This window comes from Cebus imitator, unplaced genomic scaffold, assembly GCF_001604975.1.
Source record: "Cebus imitator isolate Cc_AM_T3 unplaced genomic scaffold, Cebus_imitator-1.0 Scaffold57, whole genome shotgun sequence".
NCBI lineage: Eukaryota > Metazoa > Chordata > Mammalia > Primates > Cebidae > Cebus > Cebus imitator.
Genome location: NW_016107372.1, coordinates 1,345,013 through 1,358,903, shown reverse-complemented (window position 1 = coordinate 1,358,903; position 13,891 = coordinate 1,345,013). Strand labels below are relative to the sequence as shown.

The 13,891-nt window shown below is 39.6% G+C and overlaps 2 protein-coding genes across 6 annotated transcripts in view; one reads left to right on the top strand and one right to left on the bottom strand.

The window, feature by feature from the left end:
- Positions 1–898, bottom strand: part of SP110 (SP110 nuclear body protein) — a 52,114-nt gene extending 51,216 nt beyond the window's left edge. For all 5 annotated transcript variants that reach the window (XM_017529069.2, XM_037738726.1, XM_037738728.1 and 2 more), the window contains exon 1: positions 767–898. The gene's annotated coding sequence lies outside the window, so the exon portion shown is untranslated. The remainder of the gene's footprint in view (positions 1–766) is intronic.
- LOC108304768 (nuclear body protein SP140-like) overlaps positions 895–13,891 on the top strand; it is a 90,523-nt gene continuing 77,526 nt past the window's right edge. Inside the window, exons 1-3 of the mRNA XM_017529074.2 lie at positions 895–968; positions 2,432–2,561; positions 4,863–5,012. Of these exons, the coding sequence (XP_017384563.1) occupies positions 4,954–5,012 (59 nt within the window). The 5' untranslated portion in view covers positions 895–968; positions 2,432–2,561; positions 4,863–4,953. The remainder of the gene's footprint in view (positions 969–2,431; positions 2,562–4,862; positions 5,013–13,891) is intronic.

Genomic DNA, 13,891 nt, shown 5'->3' with positions numbered 1-13,891 from the left:
AGGTTGCAGTGATCTGAGATGGTGCCACTGCACTCCAGTCTGAGCAACAGAGTGAGACTCCCTCTCAAAACAAACAAACAAAAAAACCCCAAAACAAAACAAAACAAAAATATCCAAAGTGTAAATGAAGACAGTTTGATAACATATTTGTCTATCAAATTGGCGAACGTAGAAAATAATAGCAATAATTCCAGACACTGTGACTGGGAAGGTAAACAGGTCTGAATGTTCTGGAGGCTGATTTAGTAATCAGTGTCAAATGCCCCAAAATATGATTATTTCCTTGAAACAAATTACAGAATTCCTTCGAATTCCCACTTCTAATAATTTATTTCAAGGAAATAATCATGAATGTGTTTAAAGAAAATATATAAAAAGTTCATGATACACTGGAGAGGAAATTAAATGTACTCTCAGGTTTTCCTTTTCCATCAGCTTCCCAAGGACCTCTAGTCATTTACACAATGGATAACAGATGAGCCGCTACTGCGGGCAGGGTAGGGATCAGAGCTGAGGGGAGGGTGGAGGACAAATCTCGTTTCCATTCACAGTAACAGGCTAGATCCTACGGGAAAAAAGAGTTGTTGTCAGTTTTCCCTCCATGGTCCTCCTTTTAACAGTCTCCTAAGAAGTACCACGTGCCTGAGCTCTGAGAGCTCCCCGAGTTGAAATAGTTGAACTCCACCCTGCAGCTGCTGCTAGGAAGTTGATTATAAAGCTGTGGTCACCAAGAGCGAGGAATAAAGCAGCAAAGACAGAAACTCACCTGGACGCTGGGCTTGTTGTCCCTGCCCTTTTCCAGGTTCCAGGGGCTGGGACAGGGATCACTCCTGTAAGACTGGGATATTTACAGGGAGATGCCAGCAGGCAAAACAGGAAGTCTGTGCTTTGATACACGCAATAAGGGGCCAGTCTTCGAAGAAAAGAAAAGTGAAACTGGAGTTTGCCAGGCAGGAAGCTGAAGGCAGGTCGGTGCCTGCAGCCTCTCTTCACCTTCTCAGGGGCGCTTGTGAGGCTCCCAGGGTGTCTTAGCAATTGGGGATTGGGGGAGGGCATGTTGCCAGTTGGGACTGGCCCAGAGAGAGGGGTATGGGAGGAGGGGGCATAGGGGTCCAGCCCCAGCAGCAATGGGAACTGGCAACCCGCGGTCCAACTGCTTCCCTACCCGCATCGATTTTCCCATGACTTATCCTTATTCTGTACATTTTAGGGTGATGAAAACGTTCTCAAATTGGACTGTGGTGATGTTTACATAACTGAATAAATTTGCTGGAAATTATCAAACTTCAACAACACACACAAAAAAGGGAATGTGCCAGAAATGCCTAGAATTTGTCAGGATAAGATTATTACATGAAGAAATTGAAATGAAAGGGAACCTGCACATGAACTGGAATTGTGCAGAGGCAGGCAGACCTTCAGGCAGAAAAGTGGCTGAGAGCAGCAGGTAGGTGGGAGCCAGGAGTCCGAGGCAAAGCTGGGGCCTGCTGACTCCAGAGCAGCAACTCAAGGGCTGGCTGGCTGGCTTGCTGGCAGGGACACCCCTTCTCATGCCCCTTTTAAAGATCCCTAATGTACATTGGCTTGTGGGGCCTATGAAAAGTCCTCTAAACTATTGACCAGGCACAGTGGCTCATGCCTGTAGCTTAGCTAGCACTTTGGGAGACTTGAGGCAGGCAGAGCACTTGAGGCCAGGAATTCAAGACCGGCCTTGCCAACATGGTAATAATGGGAAAACCTCAACTGTTAATTCACATGCTAGTGATTATGTACTGAGGATCCATTAAAATTATACTATATAATTCTTTTTTAGCTCCATTTTGTTGAGGTATAACATTTATTCATTGTAATGTACATTTTACCAAATGTAATTACTGCACCAGTCAAGATATAGACCGTTTATAGGCCGAAAGAGTCACTTGCGCCTATAATCCCAGCATCTTGGGAGGTTGAGGCAGGAGGATCACTTATGCCCAGGTGTTTGAGACCAGCCTGGACAACATAGCAAGACCTCATCGCTACAAAACTAAATTTTTAAAAATTTATTGGGTATGGCAGCACACACCTGTAGTCCCTGCTACCAGGGAGGCAGAGGTGGAGAATTGCTTGAGCCTGGGAGGTCAAGTCTCCGGTGACAGGTGACAGAGTGAGACCCTGTCTCCAAAAAAAAAAAAAAAAAAAAGATATAGACCATTTCTGTCACCCGAGAAAGTTCCTGTGCCCTTTGCAGATAATTCCCTTCTTAAGGCCAACATCAGGTAACCACTGATCTGTTTTCTGTCACTAAGATTAGTTCTGTCTATATTAAAGTTTGTTATTTATCAATGAAAGCAGATGGAATGCACTTTTTGGTGTATGGGTTTTTTTCCCTCACATCACGCTTTTGAGATTCATCCTTGTTGTGGGTCAGTAATTTATTCTTCTTCAGCAGGTGTGCTGGCCACCAAGATCTTGCTCATTCTGTCTGATCAGCATGATGTCACCTAATGTAATCAATCAGTCTGACAGTCTATGGGATGTCCAGGTGATCCAGATACCGTTCAACTATATTATGACAAAGGGTAAGTGAGTTAATATAACCTTCCTGGACTGCCTATTTTCTTAGCCTAGTCCTCTGGCTTTCCCATACATTCTGTGAGCTACCCAATGTAGTTCTAAGAAATTGACTTTCTGCCTGATTTAGCCAGAGCTGGTTTGGATTACTTTTACTCCCAAATCCTGACTGATAAAAAAATTGGGTAGCAGAGGTTGAATTACAGGCAAGAGATATTCAAGGAAAAATGATAAATCTGGGATTGGTTATCTGACATAATTGGACATAAAAGCAGTGAACATCCCCATCAGCATTCAGAGTCAGGAATGCTGGGAGTCATGAGCAAGCAGGGGTGAGTTGGCAAATTAAATTACGGCACCGGATTGTGGTTACAACTCTGCAATTCATTTCCCCAATTCCAGGTGTCAGGTTCTAGCATACTTAGCAAAATAAAGAGAAATCTTTTAGGTAGAATGAAAGCATTCATTTACCTTTGGGGAGTATCACCTACTTGCCCTAAATCTGGATGGGGGAAGAGAGACAGGAAGCAGGCTGCAGACTTCTGGTCCCACAGGTCACATGGCAGTAAAAGAAGACATGGAGAACCAGGGATGGTCTGATGGTCCTACACGTGCCTGGCCCAGGCGTCCCTTACCCAGGAGAGGTTCTGTAGTGAGCACAGGGAAAAACAAGACAAATGGGAAATAAAACAGAAATTCCAGGCTGTCCTTACGTGAGTTAATGCATGATGTTGCAGAGCAGGGCTTTCTAGTAGCAGCAGTATCTCTGAAGTCCCAATCTTACCACCAGTCAGCTGAGGAACACCAATGGCCTTGTGCTTATAAGCAAAAGAAGGTGGCAGATTTTCAAAAATGCCCAGTTCACTGGTGTCCTGGGCCTGCCTGCTGCCTACAGGCAGAGAGAAGAGAGAGGTGGGTGCTGGAGCAGCGGGTATTATCTGTGCCAGGCCTTGTCGGAGCCCCATGGGACAGCGGTGTTCAACAGAGGCCCAGCTTACTAGCCTTTCTTGTTCTAGAGAGGGAGGGAGGAAGAGCGAGAGAGAGAGAGAGAGAGACTGAGAACCAGACATATGCAAGATCTGGTAGTCACAGTGACCCTGCCTGCCTGCTGGAAAAGGTGTCCTCATCAGTGTTCTGGAGTCTGTCCCCACCAGATTGGTGTTTGTTCCTTTGGTAGAAAGCAAGCCCAAGTGGGGAGGGGGGTAGAAATTTCTTGTCCTCTATATTTGCAAACTTATGTATACAAATTTCCTTGCATATGTGTAATGAGCCAGAAAAGGTAGGATTCTTGGGCAGATGTTTTGGAAAAATACTACTTTGCCTCTGGCTTTTCAATCTTCACCACTGCTCTGTCACTGGCCCTGGGTTCTACCCACACCCTGGCTCCCATTAGCCCTCTGTCTTTGACCCATCATTCTGCCTGGATTTCAAGTCCTGAGGTTTTATTTATTATATTTGTGCTTTGCTCCCATTTGTTTATCACCTGACTTTATGCTGATACAGTGTGTTTTTGTAAATTATTTAACATCCTTCACAGAATGAGGGCTGGGTATAAATGAGAAATTGTGTACAAACATAAATGTCATACAGCTATCCTGCAGTATCATATTGTCATTGAAGGTCTAGATAATCTCAGCTCCACATCCTTTCCCTGTCCAATGAGAAGGCTGTCACTTTCCTCAAGATTTCAGTGAGATGGTGGAAGCTCATTTTTTTCCCCATTACCCCTGGCTGCAGTTGTAAAGTGCCCATTTATTTGAGAAAACTTAGAGTTGCACTTCTCTTGCCCAACCTCAGCACTTGCCTTTGGCTGGAGGAGTTGAGAGAGCTGTCTCTTACCTCTGTCTGCTTTCAAAGAGTGCTAAGGACATCTCCCTCACTTTATAATGCATGGTATTTCAGTTCTCTCTAGGGCCATCTCCAAATACTGGGCCTAACTCATCCAGCCCAGGCTCACCAAGGTGCATGGCTAGCCCTAGAGCCTGACTGAAGATTTGAAACACCTGGTCTTCACTTGTCCCTCTCAGCCACCTCTGCAAGGGGTACGGACAAACGTGGAGTTTGCTTCCTCCTCATGATGCCACCTTATCTCGAAACAACTTTGATCTGCTTGAGTGGAACGACTTTTTCACCCGCTTTCCTTGGCAGGAACAAACGACCCCATCTTCCGTGGCTTCATGGGGCTGGCTCCGCTCCTCCTCCCTTGACTGCAAGACCTAACAGTGATTGGGTGGAGAGAGGACTGTAGAGCTGGCGCACCCAGGTCAGGTGGTTAGACAGTTTCACTTTTCTTCTCTTCTTTGGACCAGCCACAAGGGGCAGCTGGCAGTTTCACCTCAGAGCTGCAGGAAGGGACAGCGGCAGTGAAAATCAAATCAGGTGTGATCCTAGGCTGAGCTCATGGCCCAGCGGGACCAGCAGGGGCAGATGGCAAGTGGAGGCAGAGATCTCAACTTCAGGTGGGTCATCATCTCCTTTCCTGTCTGTCCTTCAGCTCTGGTAGTGTTCCCATTCACGCTTGTTACTTAATGTCTACCCAGCTTCACTCTACAGCTATACAATAGAATGAGGTTACAAATAAATAACAAGGCAATCAGATTTTTTAAATTGCAGGGATTGGCTGTTGGAGAAACTCAAGGGTGCTCTGACTCACATGGTCTTCCTATTTCCTTACATCTGTGAATGGCTGGACTGGAGCTGTTTGAACATCATGCGCCATCTGAGGCTTTGCTGTAGGATTGGATGATTACCCGTGATCTCTGAACCCACTCCTCTCCCCCAGGCCTCCTTTATCCCTACCCCAAAAGACAACTCTGTCTAAAAAAGATCTTTTTAGAAGAATTAAAATCCAAATACCTCTCTGTTGTCACACATTCCAGGCTGTGTAGCTGGGACCAGTTCTGCTCTGAGTGCATTTATGTGGCTCTTAGCCCTAGAATCAGTTCAGGATCTCCGCATACTTGGTAGGAGGAAGTAAAAGCAGATGAGACCCAAGAAAAAATACCAGCAGGTAGAGAGGGAGTGCTGCTTCTGCTATTTTTATTTTTCTGTTCTGGTATGTTTTACATATCTGGTCAGAGAAGCCTGGAAATAATCATTAAAAAACATAAGACAAGACCAGCCTGACCAACATGGAGAACACTAAAAATACAAAATTAGCCAGGCATGGTGGCACATGCCTGTAATCCCAGCTACTCGGGAGGCTGAGGCAGGACAATCGCTTGAACCAGGGAGGCAAAAGTTGCGGTGAGCCGAGATTGCGCCACTGCACTCCAGCCTGGGCAACAAAAACAAAACTCTGTCTGAAAAAAATAAAAATAAAAAAAACAAGTATGTTAATACAGCCATTCTTTCCTATCTGTGGATTCTGTATCCATGAATCTAACCAACCATGAAAGCAAAATATTTTTTAAAAATTAAAAACATTAATAACAACAATAAAAAGTAACATAAAAATCTAAAATATACAGTGTAACTATTTGGCATTTACATTGTATTAGGTATTTTAAGTAATCTAGAGATGATTTAAAATATACAGGAGTATGTGCATAGATTCCATGCCAATACTACACCTTTTATATCAGGGACTTGAGCATCCATGGATTTTGGTATCCATAGAGGGTCCTGGAACCCATTCCCCCCAGATACCAAGGGATGACTTGACATTCTTAATAAAAATGAAAACAATGTGTGGAATGTAAAAGTGTATGGAAACTTGTCTAATTGGGACTCTGTGCCAAGGCTACTTCTGGCACTGGTACAGCCCCAAGAAGGCAACAGTTTTTGCTGCCACCAAAAGCAGTGGTGGCACCAGGCTGGTTTTCAGTGCTCAGTGCCACCACTCCCAGGCAGGCATCCCAGTCGTCTTTCACTTGCTCTCTAGCGAGGGGAAGATGAGCCAGTGGAACTCAAAGTCCAGCCAGCCTATGGTCACCAAGCAGGAAAAATATAGCACTGAGAGGTGACAATGGAGTAATGCTGACCTCAGAGAATGAGTTAAGAAGTGTTGCCTCTGCTTTTATTTTTGGAAGAAATTGAGGAGAATGATGTCATTTCTTCCCTAAGTGTCTGGTAGGATTAGCTAGTAATACCATCTGGGTCTAGGACTTTCCTTTCTGGAGGGCTATTAATTATTGATTCAAATTTCTTTAATAGATATAGGCCTATTCAGACAATCTATCTCTTGTGTAAGTTTGGTTATTTTGTCTTTTAAAGAATTTGTTCATTTCATGTTACCAAATTTGTAGGTGTAGAGTCCATAGTTTCCCTTTATTACCTTTTCATTGTTGATGGAATTCACAGTGATGACCCATCTTTCATTCTGATAATTTCTGTCTTCTCTATTTTTTTCTCTGTTAGCCTGGCTAGAGGTTTATTAATTTTATCAGTTGTTTCAAAGAATCAGCTTTTGGTTTCATTGAGTTTCTCTAATGTTTTCCTCTTTCAATTTCATTAATTTTCACTTTAATGTTTATTATTTATTTTCTGCTCGCATCAGAGGCTTAAATTGCTCTTTTATTTCTCTGGTTTCCTCAGATGAAAGCTTATTGATTTAGATATTTCTTCTTTTCTTTTTTCTTTTTTTTTTTTTGAAATGGAGTCTCACTTTGTCACCATGCTGAAGTGCAGTGGCACGATCTCGGCTCACTGCAACCTCTGCCTCCCAAGTTCAAGCGATTCTCCTGCCTCAGCCTCCCGAGTAGCTGGGATTACAGGCACCCACCACCACACTCAGCTAATTTTTGTTGTTGTTGTTGCATTTTTAGTAGAGATGAGTTTTCACCATCTTGGCCAGGATGGTCTCAATTTTTTGACCTCATGATCCGCCCACTTTGGCCTTCCAAAGTGCTGGGACTATAGGCATGAGCCATCAAGCCCAGCCTCTTCTTTTCTATTATATGCATTTAATACTATGCATTTCCTTCTAAGTGCTCCTTTTGTTGCATCTCATTCATTTTAATGTTATTTTCCTTTTCATTTAGTTCAAAATATTTTAAAATTTCTTTTGAGACTTCTTCTTTGACCCTAGAACTATGTTGGTTAATCTGGAAATATTTTGGAATTTTCCAGCTATTTTTCTGTTATGATTTCTAATTTATGGTCTGAGAACAAACTTTTATGATTTCTATTCTTTTAAATTTGTTAAAGTATGTTTTATGGCCCAAAATGTGGTACATCTTGGCAAATATTCTATGTGAGCTTAAAAAGTACATGCATTCTGCTGTTGTTAAATGGAGTATCATATAAATGTCAGTTAGATCAAGTTGATGGCTATTGCTGTTCAGGTCAACTATATCTGTACTGATTTTCTGCCTGTGTGATATATCAATTAATAAAAAGGAAGTGTTGAAGTCTTCAACAATATTAGTGAATTTATCTATTTCTCTTTATAATTATATCCTTTTTTGTCTCATGTATTTTGCCATTAGTTTGTTAGCTACATGCACATTAAGGATTGCACACCTTCTTGGAGAATTGACTCTTTTATCATTATATGATACCCCTCTTTAATCCCTGGCAATTTTCCTTGTTCTGAAGCTGCTTTGTCTGAAATTGATATAGCTACTATCACTTTTCTATGATTAGTGTTGGCACGGTATATCTTGCTCCATCCCTTTATGTTTAATCTATCTGTATTTTTATATTTAAAATGGCTTTCTTACAGACAATGTATGGTTGGGTGTTTTATGTTTTTTATGTACTCTGTTGATCTCTTGTCTTTTAATTGGTGTTTTTAGACAATTCATATTAAAGTGATTATTAATGTAGTTAGATTGATATCTACCACACTTGTAAATGTTTCATTGTACCTACTGTTTTTATTTTTTCCTTCCTTTTTTCCTGCCTTTTCTTTTATTGTTTTATTGAGCATTTTGTGATTCTATTTTCTCTTTTTCTTAGCATATCAATTATACTTCTTTTAAAACATTTTTAGTGGTTTCCTTGAAGTTTGTAATATATATTTACAGCTAATTATGTTCATTTTAAATTATACAATATCACTTCATGAGTAGAGAATACATCATGCAGCTGAATGTCACAAATTCTGCCCTCTTGTTCTTTTTAACATTGTGAAATGACTGGCAGTGTTAAAAAGAACAAGGAGGGCTTCCAGTCATTTCACTTATTTAGGTCCCATAATCAATCATTACGTTGTTAATACTATTAGTTTGAACAAACAGCTACATTTTAGGTCAAGGTGGAGTAGGAAAAATGAAAACCTTTTATTATATCTGCATTTATTTCTTCTCTGATGCTCTTTCTTTCTCTATGTAAGTCTGAGTTTCTGGCCCATATCATTTTCCCTTTGCACGAAGAAATTCTTTTAACATTTCACACGGAGTAGGCTATCTGGCAATGAATTCCCCTCAGTTTCTGTTTGAGAAAATCTTTATTTCTCCTTTACTTGAAGGTTAATTTTACAGGATATAGAAATCTACATAGGCTTTTTTTTTCTTTCATCACTTTATTTCCACTTTCTTTGCTTGCATGGTTTTTAATGAGAAATCTGATGTAATTTTATCCTTGTTTTTTTCACAGGTAAGCATTTTTCCCCCCATCCCCTGGATTTTTAAAATATTTTTTTCTGTCTTTGGTATTCTGCAGTTTGAATATAAAATTGTAATTGCCAAACTAGATTCTTCTTGTCCACTGCCCAGAAAAGCCACACACCGAGACCAATAGGAATTGCAGCAGAGAAAGAACTTAATAATCGCATGGCCCGCCAAGTGGGAGATGCTTCTCGAATCCATCTCCCCAAGAATTCAGAGACTAGGCTTTTTTAAAGGGTAGTTTGGCAGACAGAGGGCTGGGGAACGGGGAAATGCCAATTGCTTGGGTTGAGGATGAAATTGCAGGGCGTTGAAGTTGTGTTCTTGTGCTGTGTCACTTCCTGGGTGGGGGTCACAGTACCTGGTTACCATTCCTGTGGTACTAGCAGGTCCATTAGATTGCAAGGTCTGAAAAATGCCTCAAACATCAGTCTTAGGTTTTACAATAGTGAAGTTATCTGTAGGAGCAATTGGGGTGGTTACGAATCTTGTGACCTCCAGCTACATGACCCCTGAACCATAATTCTAATCTTGTAGCCAATTTGTTAGTTTTACCAAAGTGGTTTTGATCACAGAGCAAGGAGGGGGTAACTTTTGGGAAGGGATTGTTATAATCTTTGTTTTAAAGTTAAACTATAAACTAGCTTGGCATACACCCAGAAATGAGCAAGGACGGCTTGTGAGGTTAGAAGCAAAATGGAGTCAGTTAATTTTGGTTTCTCTCACTGTCATATTAATTTTTGCAAAGGTAGTTTCAATATGTCTAAGTTTAGATCATCTGACATTTATGCAGCTTGGTGTTCGATGAGCTTCGGGAATCTGTGATTTGTTGTCTGTCATTAATTTTGGAAAATTCTTGGCTATTACTACCTGAATATTTCTTCTGCTCTATTTTCTCTTTCTTCTCTATTATTCCAGTTAAATATTTGTTACACTTTCTGAAATTATTCCAGCATTCTTAGATATTGGGTTCTGTTTTGTTTGTCCCATTTTTTTCTCTTTGCTTTTCAATTTGAGAAGTTTCTTTTGACACATCTTCAACTCAATGATTTTTCCCTTGGCCATGCCCAGGCTACTGATGAACCCATCAAAGGCATTCTTAATTTCTGTTACATTGCTTTTTATTTCTAGCATTTTCTTTTTCATTATGTCTTTGAGTTGCCATCTTGCTGCTCACTTAACCTGTCTGCTTTTTTCTTTAGAGCCCTTAACATATTAATTAACCATAGTTGTTTTAAATTTCTAACTAAAAATTTGAAAATCCATCATATCTGAGTCTGGTTTTGATGATTACTTTGTCTCTTCACACTGTGTTACTGCTTGCCTTTTGGCATGTCTTATAAATTATTTTTAAGTCAGACATAATACCTTTTTTTAAGGTAATAGGAAAAAATAAGCATTCAGTGTGAGGTTTCATATTAATCTGGGTTGGAAATGGGCCATATCTAATGTTTGTTCTAGCAAGTAGGTGGCAAAGATGTCAAATTCCTCTTTTTTTTTTTTTTTTTTTTTTTGACACAGAGTCTCACACTGTTGCCTGGGCTGGAATGCAGTGGCACAACCTCTGCCTCACAGGTCCAGGCAATTCTCCTGCCTCAGACTCCCGAAGTAGCTGGGATGCAGGTGCCCACCACCACACCCAGATAATTTTTTGTATTTTTAGTAGAGATGGGGTTTCACCATGTTGGCCAGGCTGATCTGGAACTCCTGACCTCATGATCTGCCCACCTCAGCCTCCCAAAGTGCTGGGATTACAGGCGTGAGCCACCGCGCCAGGTCAACTTTCTTGTTTTTCTTTCCCCTGCTTTCTTTGGGTTTCTCTGAGAACTCCTTTTTAAATAGCCTATTTCTCGTAGCCCTTCCAGCTGTAATCTGCTGTTATTATACAGGAGCCCTGTTGATGAGATGGTAAGGTGTCAGAGTAGAAGTGGTCTATAATCTCATGATTACATCCCGATCTTTTAATGCAACTGCACCTCTGGACTGTTACTTTTAAAATAATTTTTCCCTCCACACTTTTTAGAAGTGACAGGATGGCCAGAAGGGGATAGATTTTGGTAGCAGCCCTTCCCCTAAAATGGTTAAAGCATTTTCCCTGGAGAGTGGGCCTATGTTATGGGGAATGCTTTGGCTTTTAAAAAAACTTTTTTTTTCCCTCCTCCTGCCAGAAGGATGAAGAGATTTTTCTTGGGGTTTCTAGAGGTAAAATCTACAAAAGTTTGGGGGCCTGCCCTGAGATGATGCCCCCAGGAGTTTCTCACATTCATGCTGCTCCACACTCAGCCTCCAGCAGTTCATCAAACATACCATTTCCGTGTTCCTCCCAGCCTAGGACTCCAGTGCCTTCTGCCCCAGGTGGCTGATCTTGGTTGATTCTCTGGATTTGCCTGTATCTCCAGATTTTAGGATGGCAGTTTGCCTTGTGGCTTCCGTTCTTTGAGAGATAGAAGGAAAGTAGTTAATTTGTAGTTTGTTCAGCTGGGTTTTTGTTGCTGTTGTGAGGACTGGAGCAATGACTTTCCAATGTCTTTGCATGTTGAAGCTAAAACCAGCGGTTTAGTGAACTTTCACATTTTTGTCAGTTTAGACTTTTTTCTTAAGACAAACTTTCTTTCTGTTTTTAATTTTAGTTTCATTATAGTATTATCTTAGAGCCAGAGCAAGTCACCTGTTCAATTTCTCTTCACTATTATTTATTGAAATTACTTCAGGGCCAAATACATGGCATGTTCTTATATATTTAACACAGAGTTGTTAAAAAATCAATTTTGCTGATTTTAAAAACTTACATTTTGTGTATTTTTGTTCTTTTTTTAATCTACTTGAGAAGCTAAGAATTGGAAGTGAAATCTTTTTTAACAACCATGAAATATTTTTTCATTAGTAATCTTTAATCTTGCTTTTAAAATATGAGTATTGAGAATTTTACCTTCTTTCTCATTTGTATTTCCTTAATGAAACTTACCCATCTTTTGACTGTTAACATTTTTAATGTTACTTTATCTTTGTTGTATCTCTTATAGTTAGATTCTATTTTTACTATTTATACTTTAAGATGGTAACTTAATCTGTTTTAAATACCTTGTTGCTTATGAATTTTTTTATTTTTTTATTTTATGCCTCTTTATTTTCTATAAAAAAGAGTGTGTTTTTCTTTCTCATTATTTTGTAAAGTTTATAGCCTCATTCTGACTATTTGTTACACTTGGGTTTCTAATTAATTATTTAATTAATTAGAGAGCATCAACTGTGTAACTTTATCATTTGAATTTTTATTTGAGATGTTATTTAACTCAATTTTTTTACTTGTCCTCACTTAATTTAAGAAAAACTTTAAAATAGGATCTAAAGTTTAAGATCAAATCACTATAATTTTATTATATGCAGTATATGTTCTCTCTTTTTATAACAGTACTTCTCAAATATTTAGATTCAGGGTATTTTTATATTCTTAAAAATTATCAGGAACCCCAAAGAGTTGGCTTTTGTTTATTGAGTTATATCTATTGCTGTTTATCATATTAGAAATTAAAACTTTGAACACTTAAAAATATTTATTCATTTAGGAATAATAGTAGTGAATTTATTATCTATGAAAATAAGTGATATATTTTTATGAAAAATAATAAAACTTTTCAAAATAGAAATAAGTTAGCCAGAAGATTAGCATTGCTTTACATGTTTACACATCTTTTAAATACCAGTAGAAGGCAGCTGGGCTCTCCTATCTGCTTCTGCATTCAATCTGTTGTGACATCACAGACCATTTAGCCTCTGGAAAATTTCACTGTATCTTCATGAAAGAATGAGAGAAAAAAATGGAAAATAATACATTATTTTGAGAACAGTTTTCCCTTGGTGACACCTGAAAGGGTCTTACAAATCCTAGGGGGTCCCTAAGCCGCACTTTGAGAATTACTGTTCTAAGATCATTGACAATTTTTAGACATCAGTATTTTAACTGGTTTTAGGGATGCTTCCGGTTCCTTTACAATAAGGCTTTACTGATACTGATCTCGATTCTGTTGCTGTAGTACATCATCATATAATTTGTCCCACACAGTGTCAGTAAAAATGGAGCATGGTGTTCTATAGGAACAAACAACTCCCAAATCTCAATGGGTCACCAGGCCTCTGCTCAGAGGACCCTCATCCTGGACTCTGTCTCTGGCTGAGGAGCAGCCACCCCATCTGAAATGACAGTCACTGTGGTAGAGGAACAGAGAGCATACCTAACTAGGTGCTGGCTCTGAGCTTTTCTGCCAGAGTGATACCCATTGCTCCAAGGGAGATATAATCTTACCTTGGCCCAGAAGAAAAGAACATTGAAAAATGTGTGACCATCACAGAGGGTGAATGAACAAAATATTTTTTGAGTCCTTGTATATCTAAGTATTGATTGTGCCCTTATACATGAATAATTGAACAGGGTGTACATTTTTCAATTGTAATTATTTTTGCCCCATTCTCAAGAATTGGATGGGCGTACATTTTTCAGTAGTTTCCTTTTGCCTCTAGGTTTATAGGCTTGCATAATTATTTTAGACATTTAGGGTTTCAAATTTACTTGTTTTTCCCTTTAGGATTTTTCCCCATTTATGCATATTCTGGGAAATTCTTCCGCCTTTATGTTATAACAATTTTGGTTCAGTTTTTTTAAAATTTCACAATCATTTTTAATTTCCAAGGTCTCTGTCTTATTTTCTGGTTGTTTCTTTTCTGCATGGCATTTTTGGTACAATATATTCTCTTTCTATATTACTCTCTCTCTCTCTCTCTCTCTCTCT